Source organism: Schistocerca serialis, chromosome 4 (genome assembly GCF_023864345.2).
Source record: "Schistocerca serialis cubense isolate TAMUIC-IGC-003099 chromosome 4, iqSchSeri2.2, whole genome shotgun sequence".
Lineage (NCBI taxonomy): Eukaryota > Metazoa > Arthropoda > Insecta > Orthoptera > Acrididae > Schistocerca > Schistocerca serialis.
Window position 1 is genome coordinate 251,508,590 of NC_064641.1, and position 27,290 is coordinate 251,535,879.

The window sequence follows — 27,290 nt, forward strand, 5'->3', positions numbered from 1 at the left end:
TATGGATTTCGCTAATTATTATAACAACGATAATCATTTGCACATCCAGTCAACCACATAAACAAACAGCGTTTGGCATTCATCTGTCGGATTTATTTGACTCAGCTTGTAAGCCCCTTCTCCTTTTTTTAGCTGTGACAGGGAATGCCCTGGCAGAGACAACACTTACACTACACACATATTCAAATATCAACATCTCTTTCATTTATAAATAAACTTAGAATGTGCTAAAAATGTTCAAAAACCAACAGGGATACGTTTCAAAATCATACGAATAATCCGTAGACCAGTGTGCTCTGGATGCTAATTAGACACTTTGTGGAACAAAGTTTTTTCTCCAAGAACATGAATTTGGCGCCCCCTGAAATTGCCACCCAGCGCAGATACTCCATTTTGCCCCCTCCTCCCCTCCCAAACCTGTTGAGTCGGGCCAGTTCACACATGCAACAAAAGTGTCGCCACAGCTAGTGGCAAACTGCAGGTACATTGCAGTTGCATGTGTGAACGTCCAGTTTTACCTGACGCAACTTATGTCCCATAACTTTTGTCATGCCACAAAAAATTCAACTTAGCTGTGCTTTGTTGAGCCACTATCCTACCACCACTGCTCCTGGTGGCAGCATTGCGAAACGCGAGCAATCTGCCACAGTTATCGTTCAGTAATTGGTGCTGTACTCCATTTAATTTCAGTTCAATGAGTTTTTATTTTATTTCTGAAAAAAGTGAAAACAATAGTCGGCAGGTACACTTTCGCAGCTTCTGGAACGACAAGAGCAGCAACCTATGTTTGATTTTCTGCAGCAGTGTGTTTGTGCGTGCGTGTGTGTGTGTGTGTGTGTGTGTGTGTGAATGTGCTCACAATATTTGAAAACCGATGACATATCCCATGAAGTATTAAATAAATCAAATTAATATATGTAACCAAAAAGTTCTCTGCTCATCTCACCAGAAGCTAAGTTACTTTCTACTAATTATTAATTGGTGTGGCGGAATTGTTTGTAGTGTAATTTGTATTGTTTGTATTTGTGTTGTTTGTTTGTAGGGTAATTTGTATTGTTTAATCTGCTGTCATGTGTAACAAATGTGGATGTTGTCGTAGATTAGTGAGCACAGAAGTGAAATGTCAGGATTGTGGATTGGTGTTTCACTGGGGCGATTGTAGTGGGGAAGCTGTTATAGTGCCAGGTGAGGCTTGGTAATGGAGTTGTAGATTATATAACCAGGACCAGAAAATTGTGGAACAAGGAAAAAAGATTTGTGCTCTTCAAGCTGAACTAGAAATGGTGTACTTCGAATTAGACAGGTTGCAGGGGGAAAGAGACAACAGGAGCTGGGAACAGGTAACAAGTTGCTGTCAGATGGAGAAAACCCCAGAAATCACTTTTCAGATTCCAGTGAGCAACCAGTTTGATTTGTTACCTGAAGTAGAAGAGCCTCAAACAGTTTTTGAGCAAAGTAGGGTGCAGCGGACTCATAGTAACAATCGTAATTCTAGGTCGGGAGTAAAGTCAAGCAGAAAGAAAAGAGTCCTGCTATTATGTAGCAGTCATAGGAGAGGTGTAGGCCAGTTGCTACAGGAGAGGCTTGGAATCGAGTATAGGGTCACAAGCATCGTGAAACCTAATGCTAAGCTTAGCCAGGTTACAGCAAACGTAGGGGCCTTGTGCAAAGATTTTGATGGTGATGATCATCTCCTTATAGTAGGAGGAGCAGGAAACAGCCTGGCTTGCAATTAGGACTATAGTATTAGGTGTGACCTGGATATAATAGGAGCAGCCACAGCTCACACTCGTGTGGGGTTTGTGGATGTTTTGCAGTGCCATGACCAGCCCTTGGTTAATACGGCTGTCAACCATGTTAACAGATGAAACGTCCCCTTTAAACATTATTGGTAACGCATCCTCTGTATGAAAATCACTGGCTGTGCTGTGTGCAGTCTGTGGCTGCTTTGCATTGTTGTAATACTCGCCATTGTAGTGTTGGGCAGCGGCAGCTGGATGTGAACAGCGCGTAGCGTTGCGCAGTTGGAGGTGAGCCGTCAGCAGTGGTGGATGTGGGGAGAGAGATGGCGGAGTTTTGAAATTTGTCATGAACTGCTATATTTATATATGATGATATCAAGGTAAATACATTGTTTGTTCTCTATTAATATATTTCATTTGCTAACTATCCCTATCAGTAGTTAGTGCCTTCCATAGTTTGAATCTTTTATTTAGCTGGCAGTAGTGGCGCTCGCTGTATTGCAGTAGCTTGAGCAGCGAAGATTTTTGTGAGGTAAGTGATTTGTGAAAGGTATAGTTTAATGTTACTCAGGGCCATTCTTTTGTAGGGAATTGTGAAAGTCAGATTGCGTTGCGCTAACAAAATATTGTGTGGCAGTTTAAGCACAGTCATGTATAATTGTTTAAAGGGGACGTTTCACAGAGACCTGGGAGGGGGTACTGCTGCCAGAAACTGAATCTCATATCTGTGCTGCGCCTGTTGATGCAATTGGGAGGTGGGGTTACACTAGTCCTGACCTGCATCTGAATAGCAGGGGGAAGGATAGATTAGTTGATCTTGCAGAAAATGTAAGGGGGGCCACATGCACACAAGACAAAATTCCTGTGATTACTGGAGTCAGATGGACACATTTTTTAGCTTAGAGTCAGGTTACAGACAGAGAGTATTGAAAGAGATTAAAACAGAACAGCACCATAATGTCTGTAGCAGTATCCAAAGAATTAAAATTTGAGTCTTTCATCAGAACATTAGAGGATTGAAAAATAAGATAGATGAGCTTCTTGTATGCCTAGAAAATGAGGTAAATTCTGAAGGTATTGATGTTTTGAGTCTCTCTGAACACCAGGTAACTGCAGGAATGGAGAAGTTAAATTTAAGGGATTACAGATTATCATCTTATTCATGTATAGTCAACATGGAAAAAGAAGGAGTTGCGACTTATATAAAAACTGGACACAAAGCCAAAAATGTATCCTTGAAGCATGTTCTTGTGAGTTGCTACTGCAATATACTTCTATAGTAATTGTAACAATCTACAGAGCCCCTCAAGTTAACTTTCAGGTATTCGTGAAAAATCTAGAGGCATTATTGAGCTTCCTGTCAGACAAAAAGAAGCAGTTAGTGGTTTGTGGTGATTTCAATGTAAGACACAGATAGGAAAAATGAGCTAGAATTTTTGTTCGGTTGTTTCAATCTGGTATCTGTTGTAAATTTTCCAACTCGTGTGCAGCAGGATAGTAGGTCACTTATCGATAACATTTTCATAGACAGTGCTCAGTTAGAAACAATTAATGTGTACCCAGTTGGTAATGGTCTATCTGATCATGATGCACAGTTAATGGAAATAACACATATATCACCTTACAGGCTTCAGGCAGATTCATACAAGGCAGTGAGGCTTATTGATGTGAATAGGGTGCAGAGTTTTAAGAGCACCATAGAGGAGGTGGAATGGGATGAAGTATACACAGAAAATGATGCTGATGCCAAATTCAATTTATTCAAAAATGGCTCTGAGCACTATGGGACTTAACTTCTGAGGTCATCAGTCGCCTATAACTTAGAACCACTTAAACCTAACTAACCTAAGGACATCACACACATCCATGCCCGAGACAGGATTCGAACCTGTGACCATAGCGGTCGCACGGTTGGAGACTGTAGTGCCTAGAACCGCTCAGCCACTCTGGCTGGCTCAATTTATTCCACTGTAAATTTGTCTCTATATTTGGGAGTTGCTTTGCTGAAACGTTATCCAAAAAAGCCATTACAAAGTCAAATAAGTTATGGATTGCTAAGGAAATTAAGATATCGTGTAAGAGGAAGAGGGAAATATATGGACAGGCCAGAATAAGTCAGGATCCGATGTTACTTGCTTACTACAAAAGATACTGTAATATTTTAAGGAAAGTCATTAAGAAGTCGAGAAGCTTATGTGTTCTGACAGACATTAATAATGCTGATAATAAGATTAAAACTATATGGAATATCGTCAAGCAGGAGATGGGGCAGCCTGACAGTGCACAGCATACCATAGCAATAAGGCTAAATGATGATGTTACTCGACTGAAAATGCTACCTACACATTTACCCTCAAATAGTACAAGCCCTAAATAGCAAATTATCGCTAGTTGGTATTTTTTGTGATCTTTCCAAGGCATTTGACTGTGTGTGTCATATCACACTCTTAGAAAAACTCAGGTTTTATGGAACTGAAGGCTATACACACAGCTGGTTTGAACCCTACTTAACGAACAGAAAGCAAAAAGTTGTGCTGAATAGCACAAATAATGTTGGGAGGGTGGTAAATTCTAATGAATGGGGAGTTATCACAAAGGGAGTCCCACAGGGTTCAATTTTGGGTCTTCTGTTGTTCCTTATTCATGTGAATGACCCCTCACTTAACGTTCAGCAAGCGGAACTAGTACTTTTTGCAGATGACACGAGTGTTATAATAAATCCCATTCCAGAAAAAGCAGCTGATGATATTGTTAAGGACGTCTTCAAAGAATGATTAAGTGGTTCTCAGAAAATGGACTCTCCCTTAATTTTGAAAAAAACTCACTATATCCAGTTCTGTACACCGAACAGAGTCATACCAACAATTGATGTAGGCTATGAACAGGGCTCAGTTAACAGCATAGGTTTCTCCAAATTTTTGGGTGTTCACATTGATGACAACTTGAACTGGAAGAAGAATATTACTGATCTTCTCAAACAATTAAGTTCAGCTTCTTTTGCTCTTCGTATAATCGCTAGTCTTGGTAATACACAGATCAGCCTCCTAACATACTTTGCACATTTCCACTCAATAATGTCTTATGGAATAGTTTTCTGGGGTTATTCACCACTTAGACATAAAGTTTTGATTGCACAGAAGAGAGCAGTCATGATAATTAGTGGTGTTCACCCAAGAGCGTCATGTAGGCACCTATTCAAGGAGTTAGGTATTTTAACTGCACCATCAGAGTACATATATTCGCTAATGAAATTCGTTATAAATAATCCATCTCAATTCGCGAAGGACAGTGATGTTCATATGTACAACATCAGAGGGAAAAATGATCTGTCAGTTGCTCATAAAGGAGTACATTATTAAGCAATAAAATTTTTTGACCATTTGCTTAACAACGTAAAGTGTCTGGCAGGTAGCAGATCAAGTTTTAAATCTAGCTTAACATCATTTCTTTTGGACAACTCCTTCTATTCCATGGACGAGTTTCTGTTTCAGACCTGGTAAAAATAATTGTATCTCTAAATGTAGTTGCATGTGTAGAACTAAAAATTTCTGTAATATTAATATTAGCACTATTCATGTGTGTATATATATCGTATGATCTGACTTGGTACACATCATATCGATATAATAACAGTGAAAATAATCTACGAAACATGAATAGCTAAACTAAAACTAAACTAAAAGCGAGTCTTGTAACTTTGGTAATTTGTGAGGCCAAGCATTGTATAAATTGTGTATTATATGCAGAAAATAGCTCCAGAGTGTGATGTGGCAGCTGTTAAACCAAAAATTAGTTATTCTAAATGCCTATATCATCGAATACAATAAGATTCTAAATTCTTGGAAGAGTGGCGTGTCTTCAGATGATAGTTCTTTTACCAATGCAGACAGCATTTTCGTCTCTGTGTGTCGTTTCTTTTATAAATATGTTTGTTTTCCTTGATTTATCCCTGTGCGAAATATATTTTCGAATCCTTGTATTTACTCTTGTCACAGCCCTAGGGCCATAACCTGCACTATAACATTCATACCCGCCCATATGATTTCAATTGACGCCATATTAAAAGCTGTGCAACTATGTAGAATTTGTGGCTTCCTGTGTGAACGGTAGCTCTAGATCCCACCACAGTAAGCCGTATACTGTGGCGCTACGTTAGATGCGTGTGTGAACCCCGGTTTAGTGGCCAACGTCTATTGTCGGATTGTTGTCATTACGATGGGAATGAGTAGGATATCTTCGGTCTTTCACAGCGAAATGGCTAGGTATCTTTGCGGCAAACTGGTAGAAGGCAAGGCGTTGACCGATGGGTGTGTGGTTGCTGTCAAAATATTGACAGTAAACAACGACAAGTACTGCGGAGTTGGGAAATGATCAAGCTGTAATATCGGATGTGTTTTTGAAAAAGAAAACCTTCCCTGTTACGTTTTTATTGTGTATTTGATTTGATATTATCGAATGATTTCGTGAAAAATGGCATTAAATTTAACAAAACATAGAAATTCGTTGTTGGAGGCGTGGAAGGATGTTTTGGACGAAAAATCAGACACAAATTGGTATGTATCATTTATAATGCTGTTTTTATTACATAAGTGTAACACATGGAGCAGAGCCTCTCGCGTTTGTAATGACTAAATTTATTCTAGTACGGCCCTATTCGCAATCCTTCGCAGTGTAAAAACGCCAGTACAGTAACAATTTCTTAACGGGGACTGCATCTCCAATAATGTCGTCATTGTAACGTTCAACTGTAACCATCCTTGCTTTTTATAGTAAACTTCTTTCTTTTGTTCTGTCCGAATTATTGGAGTCTTCCAAAGTAACTTAGTGTCATGTGTAATGTTTTCTCAGGAGTTAATGTGTGATCTTTCATTCACAGGCAGGATTGCTTTAACTATGATAAGGAGACCGCTGCAAGCGGTTACAGTGGTTATATGTTTGAAAAAACCAAAGAAGTAGCGTTACCAGAAACTGAAAAGTGACTATATTTCATTTACCCGTAGAAAATCTACGTTGTATGGATTTAGTCAAAACGAACACGGATTACACTGTATTTATACATGCTACCTTACTGAAACATATCTTAAAGTTGTCAAGTGGTCCAGAGATGTACACACAGTTTCTTGTACTAAAGTGACCATGGAAATGCGATGGCAGCATGTAAAAGCTTTAAGAGTTCTCCACCAGTTCACCCACTCAACTTCATGACTGTACTCTTTGACAGCTTCACTTCGGCAGCATTGTGTCTTCAATGCACCTGCAACGTACATACAGGCGCTGGCAGCAGCAGGATCATTCTTATATAAAGACAAAATACATAAGCTGGGTTGGTTTGTGTGGGGAAGGAGACCAGACAGCGAGGTCATCAGTCTCATCGGATTAGGGAAGGATGGGGAAGGAAGTTGGACCTGTCCTTTCAAAGGAACCATCCTGCCATTTGCCTGGAGTGATTTAGGGATATCACAGAAAACCTAAATCAGGATGGCCAGACGTGGGATTGATCCATTGTCCTCCCGAATGCGAGTCCAGTGTCTAACTGCTGCACCATCTCGCTCAGTACGTAAGTTGTATATGTATGATTGCTGATTTACGAATTCAAAGGTGGTTAAAGATCTTGTGTACTATCTAGCTTCCGAATACTCTTTTAGGTTATACGAAGAAGAAACTAAGTAATCTCTTAATTTATTCCTGAATATGGATGTTTTCCCATTCATTTCTGTGTAGTTCTTTACTGAATAAAATGTGCCTGACAAGTTTATGGCTCCTTTCAGTTAATTTAAGCTGCTACATATGTAGACCTACCCCCATGAACCATGGACCTTGCTGTTGGTGGGGGGCTTGCGTGCCTCAGCGATACAGATGGCCATACCGTAGATGCAACCACAACGGAGGGGTATCTGTTGAGAGGCCAGACAAACGTGTGGTTCCTGAAGAGGGGCAGCAGCCTTTGCAGTAGTTGCTGCGGCAACAGTCTGGATGATTGACTGATCTGGCCTTGCAACACTAACCAAAACGGCCTTGCTGTGCTGGTACTGCGAACGGCTGAAAGCAAGGGGAAACTACAGCCGTAATTTTTCCCGAGGACATGCAGCTTTACTGTATGGTTAAATGATGATGGCATCTTCTTGGGTAAAATATTCTGGAGGTAAAATAGTCCCCCATTCGGATCTCCGGGTGGGGACTACTCAAGAGGACATCGTTATCAGGAGAAAGAAAACTGGCGTTCTACGGATCGGAGCGTGGAATGTCAGATCCCTTAATCGAGCAGGTAGGTTAGAAAATTTAAAAAGGGAAATGGATAGGTTGAAGTTAGATATAGTGGGAATTAGTCAAGTTCGGTGGCAGGAGGAACAAGACTTTTGGTCAGGTGAATACAGGGTTATAAATACAAAATCAAATAGGGGTAATGCAGGTGTAGGTTTAATAATGAATAAAAAAATAGGAGTGTGGGTAAGCTACTACCAACAGCATAGTGAACGCATTATTGTGGCCAAGATAGATACAAAGCCCATGCCTACCACAGTAGTACAAGTTTATATGCCAACTAGTTCCGCAGATGATGAAGAGATTGATGAAATGTATGATGAGATAAAAGAAATTATTCAGATAGTGAAGGGAGATGAAAATTTAATTGTCATGAGTGACTGGAACTCGATAATCGGAAAAGAAAGAGAAGGAAACATAGTAGGTGAATATGGAATGGGATTAAGGAATGAAAGAGGAAGCCGCCTGGTAGAATTTTGCACACAGCATAACTTAATCATGGCTAACATTTGGTTCAAGAATCATAAAAGAAGGTCGTATACATGGAAAAAGCCTTGAGATTCTGAAAGGTTTCAGATAGATTATATAACGGTAAAACAGAGATTTAGAAACCAGGGTTTATATTGTAAGACATGTCCAGGGGCAGATGTGGACTCTGACCACAATCTACTGGTTATGAATTGCAGATTAAAACTAAAGAAACTGCAAAAAGGTGGGAATTTGAGGAGATGGGACCTGGATAACCTGAAAGAACCAGAGGTTGTAGAGAGTTTCAGGGAGGGAATTAGGGAACGATTGACAAGAATGGGGGAAGGAAATACAGTAGAAGAAGAATGGGTAGCTTTGAGAGATGAAATAGTGAACGCAGCAGAGGACCTAGTTGGTAAAAAGACAAGGGCTAGTAGAAATCCTTGGGTAACAGAAGAAATATTGAATTTAATTGTTGAAAGGAGAAAATATAAAAACGCAGTAAATGAAGCAGGCAAAAGGGAATACAAACGTCTCAAAAACGAGATCGACAGGAAGTGCAAAATGGCTAAGCAGAGATGGCTAGAGGACAAATGTAAGGATGTAGAGGCGTATATCACTAGGGGTAAGATAGATACTGCCTACAGGAAAATTAAAGAGATCTTTGGAGAAAAGAGAACCACTTGCGTGAATATCAAGAGCTCAGATGGAAATCCAGTACAAAGCAAAGAAGGGAAAGCAGAAATGTGGAAGGAGTACATAGAGGGTCTATACAAGGGCGATGTACTTCAGGACAATATTATGGAAATGGAACAGGATGTGGATGAAGATGAAATGGGAGATACAATACTACGTGAAGAGTTTGACAGAGCACTGAAAGACCTGAGTCGAAACAAGGCCCCGGGAGTAGACAACATTCCATTGGAACTACTGATGGCCTTGGGAGAGCCAGTCCTGACAAAACTCTACCATCTGGTGAGCAAGATGTATGAGACAGTCCCTCAGACTTCAAGAAGAATATAATAATTCCAATCCCAAAAAAGGCAGGTGTTGACAGATGTGAAAATTACCGTAGTATCAGTTTAATAAGTCACAGCTGCAAAATACTAACGTAAATTCTTTACAGACGAACGGAAAAACTGGTAGAAGCCGACCTCGGTGACGATCAGTTTGGCTTCCGCAGAAATGTTGGAACACGTGAGGCAATACTGACCTACGACTTATCTTAGAAAATAGATTAAGGAAAGGCAAACCTACATTTCTAGCATTTGTAGACTTGGAGAAAGCTTTTGACAATGTTGACTGGAATACTCTCTTTCAAATTCTAAAGGTGGCAGGGGTAAAATGCAGGGAGCAAAAGGCTATTCACAATTTGTACAGAAACTAGATGGCAGTTATAAGAGTCGAGGGGCGTGAAAGGGAAGCAGCGGTTGCGAAGGGAGTGAGACAGGGTTGTAGCCTGTCCCCGATGTTATTCAATCTGTTATTGAGCAAGCAGGAAAGGAAACAAAAGAAAAATTTGGAGTAGGTATTAAAGTCCATGGAGAAGAAATAAAAACGTTGAGGTTCGCCGATGACATTGTAATTCTGTCAGAGACAGCAAAGGACATGGAAGGGCAGCTGAACGGAATGGACAGTGTCTTGAAAGGAGGATATAAGATGAACATCAACAAAAGCAAAACGAGGATAATGGAATGTAGTCGAATTAAGTCGGGTGATGCTGAGGGAATTAGATTAGGAAATGAGACACTTAAAGTAGTAAAGGAGTTTTGCTATTTGGGGAGCAAAATAACTGATGATGGTTGAAGTAGAGAGGATGTAAAATGTAGACTGGCTAAGGCAAGAAAAGTGTTTCTGAAGAAGAGAAATTTGTTATCATCGAGTATAGATGTAAGTGTCAGGAAGTCGTTTCTGATAGTATTTGTATGGAGTGTAGCCATGTATGGAAGTGAAACGTGGACGGTAAATAGTTTGGACAAGAAGAGAATAGAAGCTTTCAAAATGTGGTGCTAGAGAAGAATGCTGAAGATTAGATGGGTAGATCACATAACTAATGAGGAGGTATTGAATAGAATTGGGGAGAAGAGGAGTTTGTGGCACAACTTGACAAGAAGAAGGGACCGGTTGGTAGGACATGTTCTGAGGCATCAAGGGATCACCAATTTAGCATTGGAGGGCAGCGTGGAGGGTAAAAATCGTAGAGGGAGACCAAGAGATGAATACACTAAGCAGATTCAGAAGGATGTAGGTTGCAGTAAGTACTGGGAGATGGAGAAGCTTGCACAGGATAGAGTAGCATGGAGAGCTGCATCAAACCAGTTTCAAGACTGAAGACCACAACAACAACATCTTTTCTTACTTCCTTCATGGCCCAGGTTCTCCCTTGCTAGGGTGTAACTAAACAACATATGTAGATGAATCCATCAATCAATCAATAATGCTTATCCATGTGTCTCATATTGTAATCATGTATTCAGTTTAACTGTGCAGTAAAATTTGTTTTCAACTGCATGATGGGTGGTCATATGTATATTGAGATAACAGTCATGATATTAGTTTCTCTGGGGTCATTCCTGGGTTTATAGTGTGTTGTTAAGAGTTTATCTTTTTTTACTGTCCAAACACCATTCTCATTAGAAATATTTTTTTTAGTACTAGTTTTGTCTTATACGTAATTTGTCAATATAGTTCTCCCGCTTCAGCTGCTTACCAATTATAACATCCAAGAATTTGCTGTTCTCCACTACTTTCAGAACTGGATCTTGTAGTTTAAGGCAGATGGATTTAGTTTGTGCGATTTATATTGTCTTAGTCGCATTTACAAACAAGTAGTTAGCAGTTAAATATTTCTTTGTCTCCCTCAAATTTACAGAGGCCCATGATTCCAGTTATGCTAAGTCACTTTTTATTATGAGTGAAGTGTCACCTACAAATATCACTGCATTTTTTTTTTTTTTTTTTCAAAGTGTTCGGCCGTACCTTTTTATGCTTTACTTCTCCACACTGTTCTATTTTCCACAAATTATTTTGTGATATTAGCTGCTTTCCCCTGATAGCATAACAGTTCAGTTTGTGCATTGGAATGTTGTGGCATACACAATGGAATGCTTTTAAGAGGTTAAGAAAAACTCCAAAACTTTTCTCTTTCCTCATATAATGCATTAATGACATTAGCTACCCAGTTAGCTGTTGTTATACTGGTAGACCTATATGTTCTAAAACAACGCTGTACCTCTCATTGATTATGTCATTCTTCTTTATAAAATGTAATATCCGATCTCAAAAGACAGTTTCTGCCTTCAGGTAAGACAAATATAATAGTAATTAGAGTATAGTTTGCAGCGCTATTCTTATCACCACCCTTACTCTTTTTCAGACATTAAAGATTTTTTAAAAACTTTTTCCTTCGTTATTAAGAGAACCAAATTAGACAGAGGCTTGCTGACTGACACTCAGCATTTTCCTAGACATTTCATCAAGACCTTGTGTGTGTTTTGACTGTAGATAGTGTATTATTTTTGATATTTCGTGACTCATTTGTTGCTAGCAGAAAAATATATTCTGTGACTCTGAAGATATTATTCACTTCTTCTTCCCTTTGGCAGCCGCTGGTATGTTTATGCATTTTTCTCACTTACTCAACATGGTGTTGATTAAAATATTATTCAAGTCACTTTTATCACATTTCCTCCCATCCTTTTCTAGTATTGTATGACAGCTCCCTTTCCTACCAGACCCACATCTACATGCAGTTTATGGGGTACTAGAAATCTTAAAAATGTGACTGAAACCTGAATTTTATGCTGCATAAAAACTGGATTTGTTCTCCTCTTAGCCTGCCATAAGCCTATTCTTGTCAATGCTGACTGGAATTTCCTGTACCTGGCAATTCTCACAGCCATTTTTAGTTCTTTTCATGCTTTTTTAATATCTGTTCTGATCCATCTCTTAGTACTCTTTAAATTTAGATTTCTCCATAAATAGGATGTGTGATACTTATTTTTCAACCTAATGTTGAGCGAAGGTATTCCCACTGTTCCTCTGTTATTAGATGAAAAGTGTAGTTCAAAGAAGTGTTCTGTTTTAGAAATATTTGTAGTCTTTAATTTTTTAATTTCAACTGCCTAAATTCCACAAATGTTTTCTCAGAGCCAAACTTGATGTGTGATATTTCAACTTCTTGTCGACAATCTGAGAGGTGTATTAGTAATTGCATGATATATCAATGTCTGTAAGGTTGGACAACACCATTTTGGGATAGGTACATGTAACTGGGAATTGATTGGATCATAGAAACTTCTTTATCTCTTGATGCATCAGTGTTTAGATCACTCACCATAACCATACAACATGTAGCTTTTCTAAAGAAACTGTTTATGTCAGAGCTAGGTTATCGCAGAACTGATACTAAACTCCCTCTCCTTGTAATTTTCTCTACATAGCTCCTGCTTTGGAAGAAAAAGTGAATGATATTGAACTGCCCATGGAGTATTTTCCTTTATATCAATGCTTACATACATTGTGACTCCACCTCCTGTACATTGACCCCTCTGGAATTATGTCGCTCTTTCATAGTTCTCTAAAGTGCAAACCCTTATTTCACAGTAAGTGTGAAGGCTCCTGTGACCAGAGTAAATTAACATAAAACTTTTCTGGGTATGTTACCACATTCTATTATATGATAGCTGTCACTGAACAAGACTATCAGCCACTGTTGTAGTGGCCTTCTTCTGGTCCTCTAATTGGTAAAATAACTGTGTGCTTAGTTTTATCATTTGTCATTTATTTTTGTTTTTATTTAGTCCTTTGATCTTATATAGCATAATGCACAAGATGTTATGGACTTGACTCTAGTCATTACAAAGAACAGTTTTTCAAGATTTTTTGCATTTCTGCATGTTACAGATTATAAAAGTTACAAAACTATACCTGTTTTGTAGTTCAAATATGTATTTACTGAACAGAAGCAGTGTTACTGTAGATATTCTCTTATAGACCTTTCAGAAGCAGTAATATTTAGTATACATTGTATATCATTTGGCAACTTTCTGAATATTGTAATTCCCATTCAGCATATTCTTTTCCGATACAAGTATCTATTAGCTTGGAGTAAGGGCAAATTACCTTTTAATCCATTGTTGTGATTATGTAAATGTCAGTTTTTTCTAATGCTATTATCACTTCCAGTTTCATTTTTTAAATATGCATTAGTGTGTCAAAAATAAACATGCATGGCAGTGGTAACACTTTTAGTGTTTTGAATATCAATTTAGAGGACAGTCTGGTTCTGCTCTTTGTAATATCCTAATGGCTCTTTATGAATTCTGGAAGTCCCCAGAGCCGCTGGTGAATTTCCTCAGGATATGAGGTTACATTTTAAATGTGCATTAAAATATACGTCATAGGCTGACACTTGGGCTGGTGAATTTATGTATCCTTTCAGAGCCCTTAAAAGATAGCAGCCTGTACTCAGCTTGGCATTAATGTGTTCAATAAGTTCATTCCACTTTAGGTCATTAGGAATCCAAATGCGAGGAAATTTAGTTATCTCTTCATTCACAACGGGTAGATGGTTGATGGTGATAAATGGATAATTCAAGGTGCTGCATTTTCGGTTGTGGAAATTTAATGCTACTGTTTTCATGTTGTTTATTATAATCTAATTCATTGCCGACCATTTACTTAGTTGATTTGTAACAGAATGTAATTCACATTGGATATCTTCATTTTTCGCTGCTTTTCTAATATTTGTTGTGGCATCAGCAAACAACTATTTTGTATGATTCAACACGCACATCCAGACCATTGATATATACCAGGAAAAGATTATGTCCCATTACTGACCCTTCAGTTACCCCTAAGTGGTTGTGCATTCTTCTGATGGGTATTCTGAGACTAATTGTGCTTTTTCATCTAGATGTTTTATGCACACTTTTTACCTTTACATTATAATGCTCTAATACCATAGTACTCAAGAGTGTATAGAAGAATTCTGTGGTTTACCATGTCGAAAGCTTTACTTAAGTCTAAAAATATACCTGCTGTTTGCTGTTTATCAGTGGCATTGAAAACTGTGGTTATGCATTCGTAGGTTGCGTACTCAGTTGATTACTTCGGAAACCACGGTCAGAATCAACTAATACTCCATTTTTTTATAAACTTTATTAACATATTGTACATTATTTTTTTCAATATCTTTGAAAAACAAGATGTTATTGTAATGGAGCGATAGTTTATCACTTTTTGTCACCAGCTCTGGGTTATAACACTTTTAACTGAACTCGGAAGCAACAGTGATTAGCTCTGAATATAGGCATAACTTTGGATGTTTCCAGCTGATCAGGAAATGTACCTGTCTCTAATGAGCAATTACATATATTAATTAGATGATGTATATGTTCCTAGAGAGCAGGAGACTCTGGTTCAATTCATGGCCTTGGTTTTAATTCATTGTCTCGGCCTGTGTTCATTATCATAGATTTACATATATGAGTGACAGGGTCAATTATATTTTGGAGGGATAACTGTTAGATTCTTCTGGGTATACTGCCAACTCTTTCCGAGTATGTTGTTTGTAGATTGGTGACAGCCTTGACTGTTTTCTCTCTGCTTATATGATCAACAAACATTCATAATTTACAGCTATTGATCTTGTTTCCCACTGACTGCTGATTTCCCACAAAATTTGTTTTTATTAAATTTTCAGCTATAGCAATGAAGAAGCTGTTTGAATATATGTGCTGTTTCATCCTGCTCCGTAATCTTTTTTACTGTTATGTAAACAGTATTGTTATTGGTTTTCTTATTTTTGCCCCTTTCCCTTTTTATGATCTCCCACATAGCTTTCAGCACCCTATTTATTGCCCTTCGTGGCAAGCCAGCTTGGGCTTACATTTCAGAAAGATAATGCCCACCTGCACACAGTGAGACTTTCTACTACTTGTCTTCATGCTAGCCAGATGCTACCTTAGCCAGCAAGATCACCGTATCTCCTCCCCAACTGAGAGCATTCAGAGCATTATGGGCTGGGCCCTTTAATCAGCTCAGAAATTTGACATCTGGAGTGCCACTTACACTGATCTGTAGAGAACAAGGAAATCTGCTCATTAACTACCATTACTGAAAGGGACCTGTAGGATGGTTCAGGCTTGTCAGTTGCATAACATTACTATCAGAGCAGGTTATTCACAGGTGAATGTGTATTCCTATTTGAGACTCAGTCTGTTCAGGGCTTTAAGAATTGATGTTTTAGAGATTCCTGTTGGGCAGCCTGAAAAAGTAAATGTGTCTGCCTCCAAAGCAGTAATATTCATTAACAATGACCACTTTTCAGTATCCAGTTTTTGTAGGATTGTAGTGTTGTGAAGAATGGAGATATCAAAAAGTTCTGTGCTGATTAGTTCTACCAGTCACGCAATAGAACCTGCTACCTTGGTTGTAATGACAGACTGGTCTGTAGCACAGCCAAAGTCAAGTCACAACTTGACTGTGAGTTGTGAAGGCAAGGAGTATGAACATAGAATAAAAACTGTGGTAACAGACTTGTAGTATAGCCTGAGGCCTACATCAGTTGCCAACTTTTGCACCATAGTTAATGCATGTCGTGAAACCTGCTTTGTGTTGGGTTCAGCCATTTGTAATTTTTGTCTTTTTTGGTAATCACACTGATGGCTGTACCAAAGAGTTGGTGGGTTGTAAGACAGAGAGCAGAAATAATGAGATTCACATCTAGTGTTTAAGTACTCCTTTTACTTAATGTGAATAACAGCAAGTCCAGAATAAATCCAGTGCATGTCCTTGAGATAGGCTGGTTCATCATACACAATAACATTAGAGGCTAACTGTTAACACTTCGACTAGGCAGGCAGAACTGAACTAACAGACAGACTTGAGGTCAGTACCACGCCATTTTAAGTCGGTTCTGCTGCAATGCAGGCTGAAGAAGGTGCCTTGGAGATGGCCATGGGTTGACATTGCAGTTGTCTGGGTTTCTGCCTACTTCCACAGACATGGACTGGCTTGACATGGTATCAGCAGTAGTGCACAATACCATATTCACCGCCCCCCCCCCCTTGCAAAAAAAAAAAGGGGGTGGAGACACCTCTTCACCATCATCATGTATTGCTGCTGCCAGAAACGATAAGGGGGTTGGGTTGGGGAGGGAGGAGGCCTGGTGTAGTTGGCACTGAGGAGACTGGAGCCAAAACTTCAGCTGATTACAGGCTCCTATCCACACCCTAACTCTAGTGGTGCTGTGGTGGCTGTGATGGTGGTGTGTTAACGTCCATAGGTACCTCGTCTGGTGCTGGTGGTCCAGGGACTGGAGGAGGGGAAACCAACTGAGGCTGAGGGGTCCTCTTTGGCATGGAATCTGCAAATGAAAAACCCATGGCAGGATCATACAGTCCACACAAAGAAAGTGGATTCTGATGGCATTTCTGCAGCCCAGAAGTACTCTGTAAAACATACAAAGAGTGGCCCAAAACTTTGCTGATAATACCCGTTCCCAGTACCAGTGTCTTTCAAAAGTTGTGGAAAAGACCAAACATTCATATTAAACTTAGAGTGGTCCAGAGAATAGGCAGATCGCTGCGGAGGATGCAGCAGTTGAAGCAGCGTCCTATGTAGGCATCTCTGCAAAAGCTCCACTGGTGATTTGCTGTTGCGTTGCTGGGAATAGTATGATGAGAAAAGTAGCACTAAAACGTGATCCTATCTATGGGAAGCACGTAACTTGTTCGTCTATTGCTCGAAAGTTCTGACAAAGTGTTCCAATTCACCATTAGACTGAGAGTGGAATGTTGCGGCCATCACATGCTTGATGCCACTGGTGTCACAAAACAGCTGAAATTCTGCTCTTGTGAACTGGAGTACACAGTCTGAACCAACCATTCTGGGAAACATACAATGCAAAAAATTGATGTCAGAGTCTTGATAGTTCTGCTGTTGTGGATTTCATGGGCACCATGGATGGAAACTTGCTAAAGGCTTCTACCACAATAAGCAGACAGGAATTCCAGTAGGGACCCGCAAGGTCGATATTCTGACATTGACTTGGGCCAATCAAAAAATTTGTGTGGTGGAGTAGCCTGATGTTCTGCACATGCCAGACATTTGAAGCCAATCGAATACATTCCATCTGGATATTCATGCTGACCCATGTGCAGTGACATCAGGCAAGCTGCTTAGTCCAAACAACCCCCCAAGTGGCCTTGATGGAGGAGGTGAAGAATTTCCTTCTGAAACTAATATGGCACAACTACATGGTACTGGACTGGTAAGCTGTGTCGAAGTGCAAAAAAGTGGTTTACGATCGGGTCACTAACCTACTTAATTAAATGTGGCCAACTAGTGTGGAGGTACTGTAACAGAATCTTGAGACTGGGTTCCGCAGCTGTTGTGTGAGCAATCCATCAGTGGTTGATGGTTGTTCTGGACAGCAGTGTGACACCAGTACTGCTCCACCAGTACTGGTGTTGCTGAGCGACGCCTACAGGGAGCCATCCACAAGCCACAGTCATGGGCTCTAGCCCATGGTTTCCAGTTTTTGGCTGCAAAGTTGTGTGTTAGGCACTTCTGTCGGCATTGTACCATTCATCCAGAACCAGAACTTTACCTTAATGATGATCTACTCACTGTAGTGGAGACATATTGATTCTTAGGGCTGGTTTTCAACGCCCGATTGCCTTGGCTTCGTCAGCTTAAGTGGAAGTGCTGGCAGCACCTCAATGCCCTCCGCTGCCTGAGCAACACCAGCTGGGGTGCAGATCGCTCTACGCTGCTGCAGCTCTACAGGGCCCTTGTTCAATCCAGCCTTGACTATGGGAGTCTGGATTATGGTTCGGCGGCGCACTCAGCATTGCGTTTACTTGACTCAGTACACCACTGTGGCGTTCGCCTAGCGACAGGAGCTTTTAGGACGAGTCTGGTAACCAGCGTCCTTGTGGAGGCCGGAGTCCCTCCAGTGCAGGTTAGGTGTGCACAACTGCTGGCCAGTTACATTGCAAACGTTCGTAGTTCTCCTGCGCATCCGAATCACTGTCTCCTTTTGCCACCCAACGTAGTTCATCTCCCGCATCGGCGGCCAAGTCAGGGCCTCCAATTGCAGTTTGTGCCCAATCCCGTCTTTCCAAACTGGAGTCCTTGCGCCTTTACCACCAGTACTTGAGGTCCCTTCATGTACACATCCGTGGTGTATGCCTAGGCCGTGGCTTCGCCTGGACCTTTCACATGGCCCTAAGGACTCAGTTAACCCCACGGCTCTCCGCTGCCACTTCCTCTCGATTCTTGACATGTATTGAGGCGACGAAGTGGTTTACACTGACGGCTCAATGGCTCATGCTCACGTCAGCTTCGCGTATGTCCATGGAGGACATATTGAACTGCATTCCTTGCCCAATGGCTGCAGTGTTTTCACTGCCAAGCTGGTGGCTATATCTCGTGCTCTTGAGCACATCCGTTCATGCCATGGGGAGTTGTTTCTTCTGTGTACTGACCCCTTGAGCAGCGTACAAGCTATCGTCCAGTACTACCCTCGTCATTCTTTGGTAGCGACCCTCCAGGAGTCCATCTATGCCCTGGAACGGTCCAGTCGTTCAGTGGTGTTTGTCTGGACCCCAGGTCACTCAGAATCCCAGACAATGAACTTGCTGATAGGCTGGCCAAACAGGCTACATGGAAACCACTTATGGAGATCGGCTTTTCTGCAACTGACCTTAATGCAGTACTACGCTGCAAGGTTTTGTGGCTTTGGGAGACTAAATGGCATAACCTCAGCATGCACAACAAACTGCATGTCATTAAGGAGACTGTGAATCTGTGGCAGTCCTCCACGCAGACCTCTCGCAGGGACTCTGGTTCTCTGGCGGCTCTGCATTGGCCATGCTTGGGTGGCAGATGGCTACCTCCTGTGCCGTGATGACCCAACTCAGTGTCTGTGCGGCGCCCGGCTGACAGTGGCCCATATCTTGGTGAACTGTCCTTCTTTGGCTGCCCTGTGACGGACTCTTCAGTTACTGGACTCGTTGCCATTAAATTTAGCTGACAACGCCTCATCGGCTAATTTAATTTTATGTTTTATATGTGTCGGTGGGTTTTATCATTCTGTATAAGTTTTATTTTGTCCTTTGTCTCTTTGTGTTCTCCACTCTAATGCTTTTAGGGTGGATGTTTTAATGTGTCGCAGAGTGGCTGGCTTTTCGCTTTTATTCTCGTGGTCGACCAACCATGGTCATCTGCTCTCTTGTTTTTACCCCTACTACCTGTTTCTTGCTTCTCTCTGTGGTTTTCTTTTCCTGCTTTGTCCCTAGTAGTGTTGGTTGTTCCTCTGTTGTTCTTCTGGTTCTTCCTTTCTCCTGTTATTGTGCTGTATGCATCCTTTCTTTTCTTCTTTCCCTTGGGTAATTATTTTACCAGGAACAAGGGACAGATGACCTCGCAGTTTGGTCCCTTCCGTTTTAAACTAACCAACCAACCAACCTAGTTGTACTTTGGCTGGTGCCATGCTGGTGGGCCACTACCACTAGCATGGAACTTGTACTATGGTTTGTCTCAATATCTTGTAGAACCTGGTCCTCCAAATCTGGCGTAAGCACAGTCCACCGCCTGAAAGAACTGATGATCACACAGATGCTCAAAAAAGGCTTGAAATGTTTTATGATGTGGTTGGTGTCTGTGGATGTACTTTTTTTGATGTAGCTGTATACTGCCTCTCGACCATTTCCATCTGCTTGACCATGCACAAACATCATCTCGGCTTGTTCCCGACATGAATATCAAATCATTCAGCTGCTTGCAGTCCAGTGCATCAATTACACAGCCTTCAGCTCTCAAGGGACACATGGAACATGGTCAGAGGAACTGTCATTCATCAGCGAATCTTCCATGGCAATAATGCAGCTCCAGACACATGTTTATAGAATCTTTTTTTCCTCCATTTCCACTCAGGGCTCTGTCCCTGCAGTTTGTCAGTTTTATTGATGATCACTCAGTGTGCAATGGAAAGAGCTTGGAAAGAGTTTGAATGCAAAGACAATTGATATGCCTAATGATCCAACTCCGTGTGAGAGAACAGTGCCAATCCCATAAGCAGATGTGTCCATTGCTAGCACAACCGACTTAGAAGGATCAAAATTTGCCAAACAGTGATTGCCTAATAAAGCATCCTTCAGTCTCTGAAATGTAACTTGACACTCCATAATCCACTCAAACGGAACAGTCTTTCAGTGGAGATAGTGCAGTGGGGCTGCAATCTTCACAGCATTTTGAATGAATCAGATGTAAAAATTAGTTTACCTAACACAGATTGGCATTCACTGACATTCATAGTAGCTGGGAGGTCCTGTATGGTGGTTAAGTGTGGCTGCAACGGGAGGATACCCTGACTGTTGATCTTAATATTCAATCTTAGTGTGGAAGAAGAAACAGCTGGCTTTGTTACAGTTTAACCCAGCATGTGAGACCACTTGAAACAATTTCCAGAGATGAGCATGACGTTCATTGGGGTACAACACAAAATGACTTAGTAATCCAGATAGTTCCACCAAGGAGGAACTATAGCATTCTACTGTGATAAGTAGCACTGAAAAAGGGCAAGTTTGGATCAGTGCCCAAGGGCAACCACAAAAACTTAAATAATCCCATATGGTGTTGATCACAGAAACTTGTAGAGACTTTTCATCCAAGGGAAGCTGCAAATAAGCATCATGAAGATCAGTCTAAGAAAAGAAGCAACATGCACCAAGCTTGTCCGTGAGTTCCTCAGGCCATAGCAAACGAAAAGTTTACCACAGCCTTGAAATCTGCACATAAGAATAATTTGCCTGAAGGTTTTTTTATAATCACCAAAGGGGATGCTCGCTGACTGGCTACCAAAGGAGAAATCACACAATTGGCATAATGTAAGTTTCAAAATAATTAGCTTTGCTGAGGCCATCTTGAAAAATGTCACTACATTCTTCACTAAGTTCAGCTACCCTTTCCATGGTCATGTCCTGAATGTGCAAACCAAACAGATCAAAAGAGTCCATACCAAAAGTATCTCCACTTTCATGTGAGGACAAAACTGTGAATGAATCTGTCTTGGTAAGGCTACAAAAAGTGGCACATAGACTGCAAACACCTAACACAGGAATGTCATGTTAACTGTAACCAGAAAAAGTTGCCTGTGACTTATGTAGCTTGTGTTTGCGTAACAGTTTGAGTTTGCTTCTGTTCAAGAAAGTCACTGTTGGACCAGAGTCTAACTGCATGTGTATTTCGTGGTTGGCAGTTTGGAGAGTGACACAATTTATCGGTCTGATGCTGAATGGAAGGAGTGTGTGGTTTCTTTGGTGTTGCACTTGCCTTGCACTGTGTGACACTACAATCATGTGTCTTTGAAAAATGGCTTTGAAAAAGATGGCTTTAAAAACGACTTTGAAAAAATTATGTTTACATTTATTGATTGAGACCATGGAGAAGACAGACATAGATTGAATATGACTGTGCTCGCCAGAGTGATAACCATTAGCATCATGACAGGGGACACACTTGTCACTTATGCGCTTTAAAATACCAAGGGCAGGATTTAACACCATTAGTCTGCTGCCTCTCACATTGGTTCTGTTTACATCACTGCCCCGGAACAGACTTTGCATGCCGCAGTGCACAGCATGTTTACCATTACTCTGTATTGCACAAATACTGTAGGTTTGAAATCAAAGTCTACTTCTGCACTGTCATATGAGTTCTGACACTCCACTAATTCTAAAACCTGTTGCAAGCTAGGATTGGGATACTTAAGAATCTGTTTTTGTATTTGAGGATCTGATGCATTCTGAGTAATGGCTTTCCTAAATGTGGCATCACCGTAATAACGTCCACACTCACAAGTTAATTTGCAATGGTGTGTAAGCCCTTGTAAGTCAGCTACACCTTGCTTGTGTGTTTGATTAGGTTGGCTATGCAAATAAAAAAATGTACAACATGCAGCTGCCACATTCATTTGTCCATTATAGTGTTTCTATAATGCCACAGCTAGTTTGTCATAAGGTATAACCAAGCAAGGTGGCGCAGTGGTTAGCACACTGGACTCGCATTCTGGATGATTACATTTCAAACCAGCATCAGATCATCCTGATTTAAGTTTTCTGTGATTTCCCTAAATTGCTTCAGGCAAATGCCTGTATGGTTTCTTTGAAAACGGCACTGCCGACTCCCTTCCCCATCCTTCCCTGATCCACTGTTTGGTCTCCTGCCCTATATCAATCAACCAAGCATAAGGCATACTTTCAAGGTGAGCAGTAGGGAAGAGTTTTCTGGCCACATGGTAAACTGACACCCCGACTTCTGCAAGAAAATAGGGTTACCTGGCCCTACCTTCATTGTGATGCAACATCGAGTGTGAGTCAAGGTGTTCATGGTGCTCGAACCATTCCTCTTGTGTAGAATCAAATGCATGTAATGGTGGTAGAAATACAGGCGCTGCTTGCTGTCGTCATGCTGTGGGTGGCAGTGATGCGTTTGCTTGCACAGTGAGTAGTTTTGTCATCCAGTCCATTAATTCCATTAATTGCTGGCATCTGCTGTGCCTGAAACTGAACAATCAGTTCTTGTGAAATGCACAAAAATCAAAGTGGAAATAGAGTGCAGCCACTGAAGTGCAAGAAAGCACGAATTAAAATCACTAGAAATGTTAGCCTTTAAAAAGTGCAAAAATACACAGTCTGCAGGTTCAGTGCTCTGAAACACAGTAACAAAGAAGCAATATCAAGGGCAAGCATGTTGACGAGCCACGGTTCTGCAAGAAAGACAAAATCAGTATTTTCGCCAGTTGTTGATATGGTGGGTGAGAAGATGTAGTGAAACACCCATGGGAACAGCATCATCACCAAGTGTTTGGTGTCCTGCTGCTGGATGGCAAGGAGTTGGTGGGCTTAAGACAGAGAGCAAAAATAATGAGATGCACACATAGAGCTTAAGTAACTCCTTTTATTTAAAAAAAAAAAGGCTTAATGTTAAGCACATAACCATATTTACAAATTAATTTTTGATGTGAATGTTAGATGATTCGTTCCACATCATAATGATTTATCATGCGCATGATCCATGAAACATGAAACTACATCTACATCTACATGCATACTCCGCAATCCACCATATGGAGCGTGGCGGAGGGTACCTCGTACCACAACTAGCATCATCTCTCCCTGTTCCACTCCCAAACAGAACGAGGGAAAAATGACTGCCTATATGCTTCTGTACGAGCTCTAATCTCTCTTATCTTATCTTTGTGGTCTTTCCGCGAAATGTAAGTTGGCGGCAGTAAAATTGTACTGCAGTCAGCCTCAAATGCTGGTTCTCTAAATTTCCTCAGTAGCGATTCATGAAAAGAACACCTCCTTTCCTCTAGAGACTCCCACCCGAGTTCCTGAAGCATTTCCGTAACACTTGTGTGATGATCAAACCTACCAGTAACAAATCTAGCATCCCACCTCTGAATTGCTTCTATGTCCTTCCTCAATCTGACCTGACAGGGATCCCAAACGCTCGAGCAGTACCGAAGAATAGGTCGTATTGGTGTTTTATAAGTGGTCTCCTTTACAGATGAACCACATCTTCCCAAAATTCTACCAATGAAGCGAAGACGACTATCCGCCTTCCCCACAACTGCCATTACATGCTTGTCCCACTTCATATTGCTCTGCAATGTTACGCCCAAATATTTAATTGACGTGACTGTGTCAAGCGCTACACTACTAATGGAGTATTCAAACATTACAGGAATTTTTTTCCTATTCATCTGCATTAATTTACATTTATCTACATTGAGAGTTAGTTGCCATTCTTTACACCAATCACAAATCCTGTCCAAGTCATCTTGTATCCTCCTACAGTCACTCAACGATGACACCTTCCCGTACACCACAGCATCATCAGCAAACAGACCCACATTGCTATCCACCCTATACAAAAGATCATTTATGTAGATAGAAAACAACAGCAGACCTACCACACTTCCCTGGGGCACTCCAGATGATACCCTCACCTCCGATGAACACTCACCACCGAGGGCAACATACTGGATTGTATTACTTAAGAAGTCTTCGAGCCACTCACATACTTGAGAACCAATCCCATATGCTCGTACCTTACTTAGGAGTCTGCAGTGGGGCACCGAGTGAAACGCTTTCCGGAAGTCAAGGAACATGGCATCCGTCTGATACCCTTCATCCATGGTTCGCAAGATATCATGTGAAAAAAGGGTGAGTTGCGTTTCACAGGAGCGATACTTTCTAAAGCTGTGCTGATGCATGGACAGCAACTTCTCTGTCTCAAGGAAATTCATTATATTCGAACTGAGAATATGTTCGAGAATCCTGCAATAAACCAATGTTAAGGATATTGGTCTGTAATTTTGAGGATCCGTCCTACCCTTCTTATATACAGGCGTCACCTGCGCTTTTTTCCAGTCACTCGGGACTTTACGTTGGGCAAGAGATTTGCGATAAATGCGAATCTCTTGCCCAACGTAACTGACTAACCAGAATACAGTGCAGTGTGTTTCCTTGAGAAAGGCAGTTTCATCATACAATAACAGAGGCAAACTGATAATGCTTAGAGTACCTAGGCAGAACTCAGCTATTTTGCAGAGACTAGCCTAGCTGTGCAGTGTCCTTTAAGTTGGCTCTGTGGTGGACTTGGCCACACAAGGAGGGGAGGGTGTAACACAGAGCTGGTCGCACATTGGGAGTGCAGGCATATGGGTTACTGCCAGCTTCTAAAGTGAAGTGGTATTGATAGTGCATGATACTACAGGTTCGTTGGTAGCTTGTTATTCATGTTATTACCTTGCCCTTTTTTTCTCCTCCAAAGAAAAAGTGTACCTTCATCTGTAAATACTGAATCTTATTTACCTCTTATCATGTATCTTTACAGTAAACACTGTTACTTGCCATCTGGCTAACGTAACTTTTTTAATCCTTGAATATTGATATTCAGATTGTTTGTAGGTAGTGTGTGCAGTAAGGTACATTTTTAATTTTCTTTTGAATTGATAGGATTTTCCTTACCTTTTGAATGCTTGTTCAATTTTCAGGTATCGTTTGTTATATGCAAATACTTGTTTGATCAGTATCCAAGTCCTTCAAACAATATACAAAATATTTGTAGTCCGCATGAAACAAAACAGTATTGGAAAAGACACTACAATATTTCACTAATGTATGCACCCAGCGCAAGATTAACATAAATTAGCAGAATCAAGTAAATACGTTTTATATATTTTTAATGTAATACCGGCAATGGCAAAGGTTACCACAGAAAAATTGGGGGGAGGAGGGGGTCACAAGGAGGGGCCAATGCCACAGTAATGATGATGAGCCTAAAAGTACATGCAGATATAGTAGTTAATGCAGCATATATCAGTTTTACTGAGATTAGCAACACACACTATTATTGGATATGATTAGAGTCAACAAATGAAAGAATGTGACAGTAATCTACATGTACATCAAAGACTCACATGGGTCACCAAATATATCTTTGCTTAAAAAACAATTACAGTACTTGACAGCAAGAAGCCATAACCTGAGAGATAATGATCACTGAAAACACTAATCTCCAACACAAGTTACAATAGACAATTTTTATATCTCTTATTCGTTTACAAACTTCCCAATATATACACTGACGACATCCAGTAAGACGTGCATGTCGCCATCCGTCTAGAGCAAAATAAACAAGTTGTCTGCGCTGACCGTCATACTTTTTGCTTACTCGCCACCACTGTACTGTGTCACTCTGCTCATTCTACCACTACACTGGCACAATAAAGCCTCACTTCAGTCAGAGAGATCACATCAGCATTGATAGAGTATAACCAACATATCTATTGTGTTATATGAGACTTGTTGAATGTCTTCACACTGAGTCCATAACTCCATCCTAAGCCAGCAAAATCTGTATGAAAACTGTTTTTTTTCTTTTTTGTCTTCTATTGTGATTGTGTAGATTATATTTCAATTGAAACAGGTTTTTATTCTCAACAACAAAATCTTTTAAGGTGAAAATGTCTGAGAAAGTGTGCATAAAAAGACAAGTGTCCTTAAAAGGGCTACTGCAAGGTGGACTATTATCTACTTTGCTAAGTATTCATACTGCTCACTACTTTTGCTTAAACATTGCATTTACTGTAGGTGGATTACACTAGAAAGTAACTCCATAGAACAATAAGGAATGAATATATGCTAACATGCTTCTCTTTAGGTTAACAAAGGAGATATGCATTTAAGAGCAAAACATGCCAAACTTATCTTCTTGATTAGTTTATATGCATGCTGATTTAATTTTAATTTGTCATGCTACTGGACCACAAGGAATTTTACAGACAGTGTTACATTTAATATATGATCATATACACTGAGTGACAAAAGTCATGGGATACTTCTTAATTTTGGGTCGGACCCCCTTTCACCCAGCATAGCGCTGCACTTTACACGGCATGGACTCAACAAGTCGTTGCTGTATGTCCCACATTGACTTATGTGATTATTTTACACAGTGTTGTGTGTCTATTGGCACTGACAACTCTACACGAACATCACTATTCTCTTATCATTAAGTGAAGGCCGTTGGGCACTGTGTCATCCACGGTGAGAAGTAATGCCTGAAATTTGGCATTTCCAGCACGCTATTGATACTGTGGATCTTGGAATACAGAATTCCTGAACAATTTCTGAAATGGAATGTCCCATGCCATGTCTAGCACCAAATACCATTTTACATTGAAAGTATGTTAATTCCCATTGTGTGGTCATAATCACATCAGAAACCTTTTTC

At 40.6% G+C, this 27,290-nt stretch overlaps 1 protein-coding gene across 1 annotated transcript in view; it reads left to right on the plus strand.

Moving 5' to 3' along the window:
• The first annotated feature begins 5,936 nt into the window (after positions 1-5,936).
• Positions 5,937-27,290, plus strand: part of LOC126473843 (drebrin-like protein B) — a 211,286-nt gene continuing 189,932 nt past the window's right edge. The window contains exon 1 of the mRNA XM_050101173.1: positions 5,937-6,295. Coding sequence (XP_049957130.1) covers positions 6,213-6,295 — 83 coding nt within the window. The 5' untranslated portion in view covers positions 5,937-6,212. The remainder of the gene's footprint in view (positions 6,296-27,290) is intronic.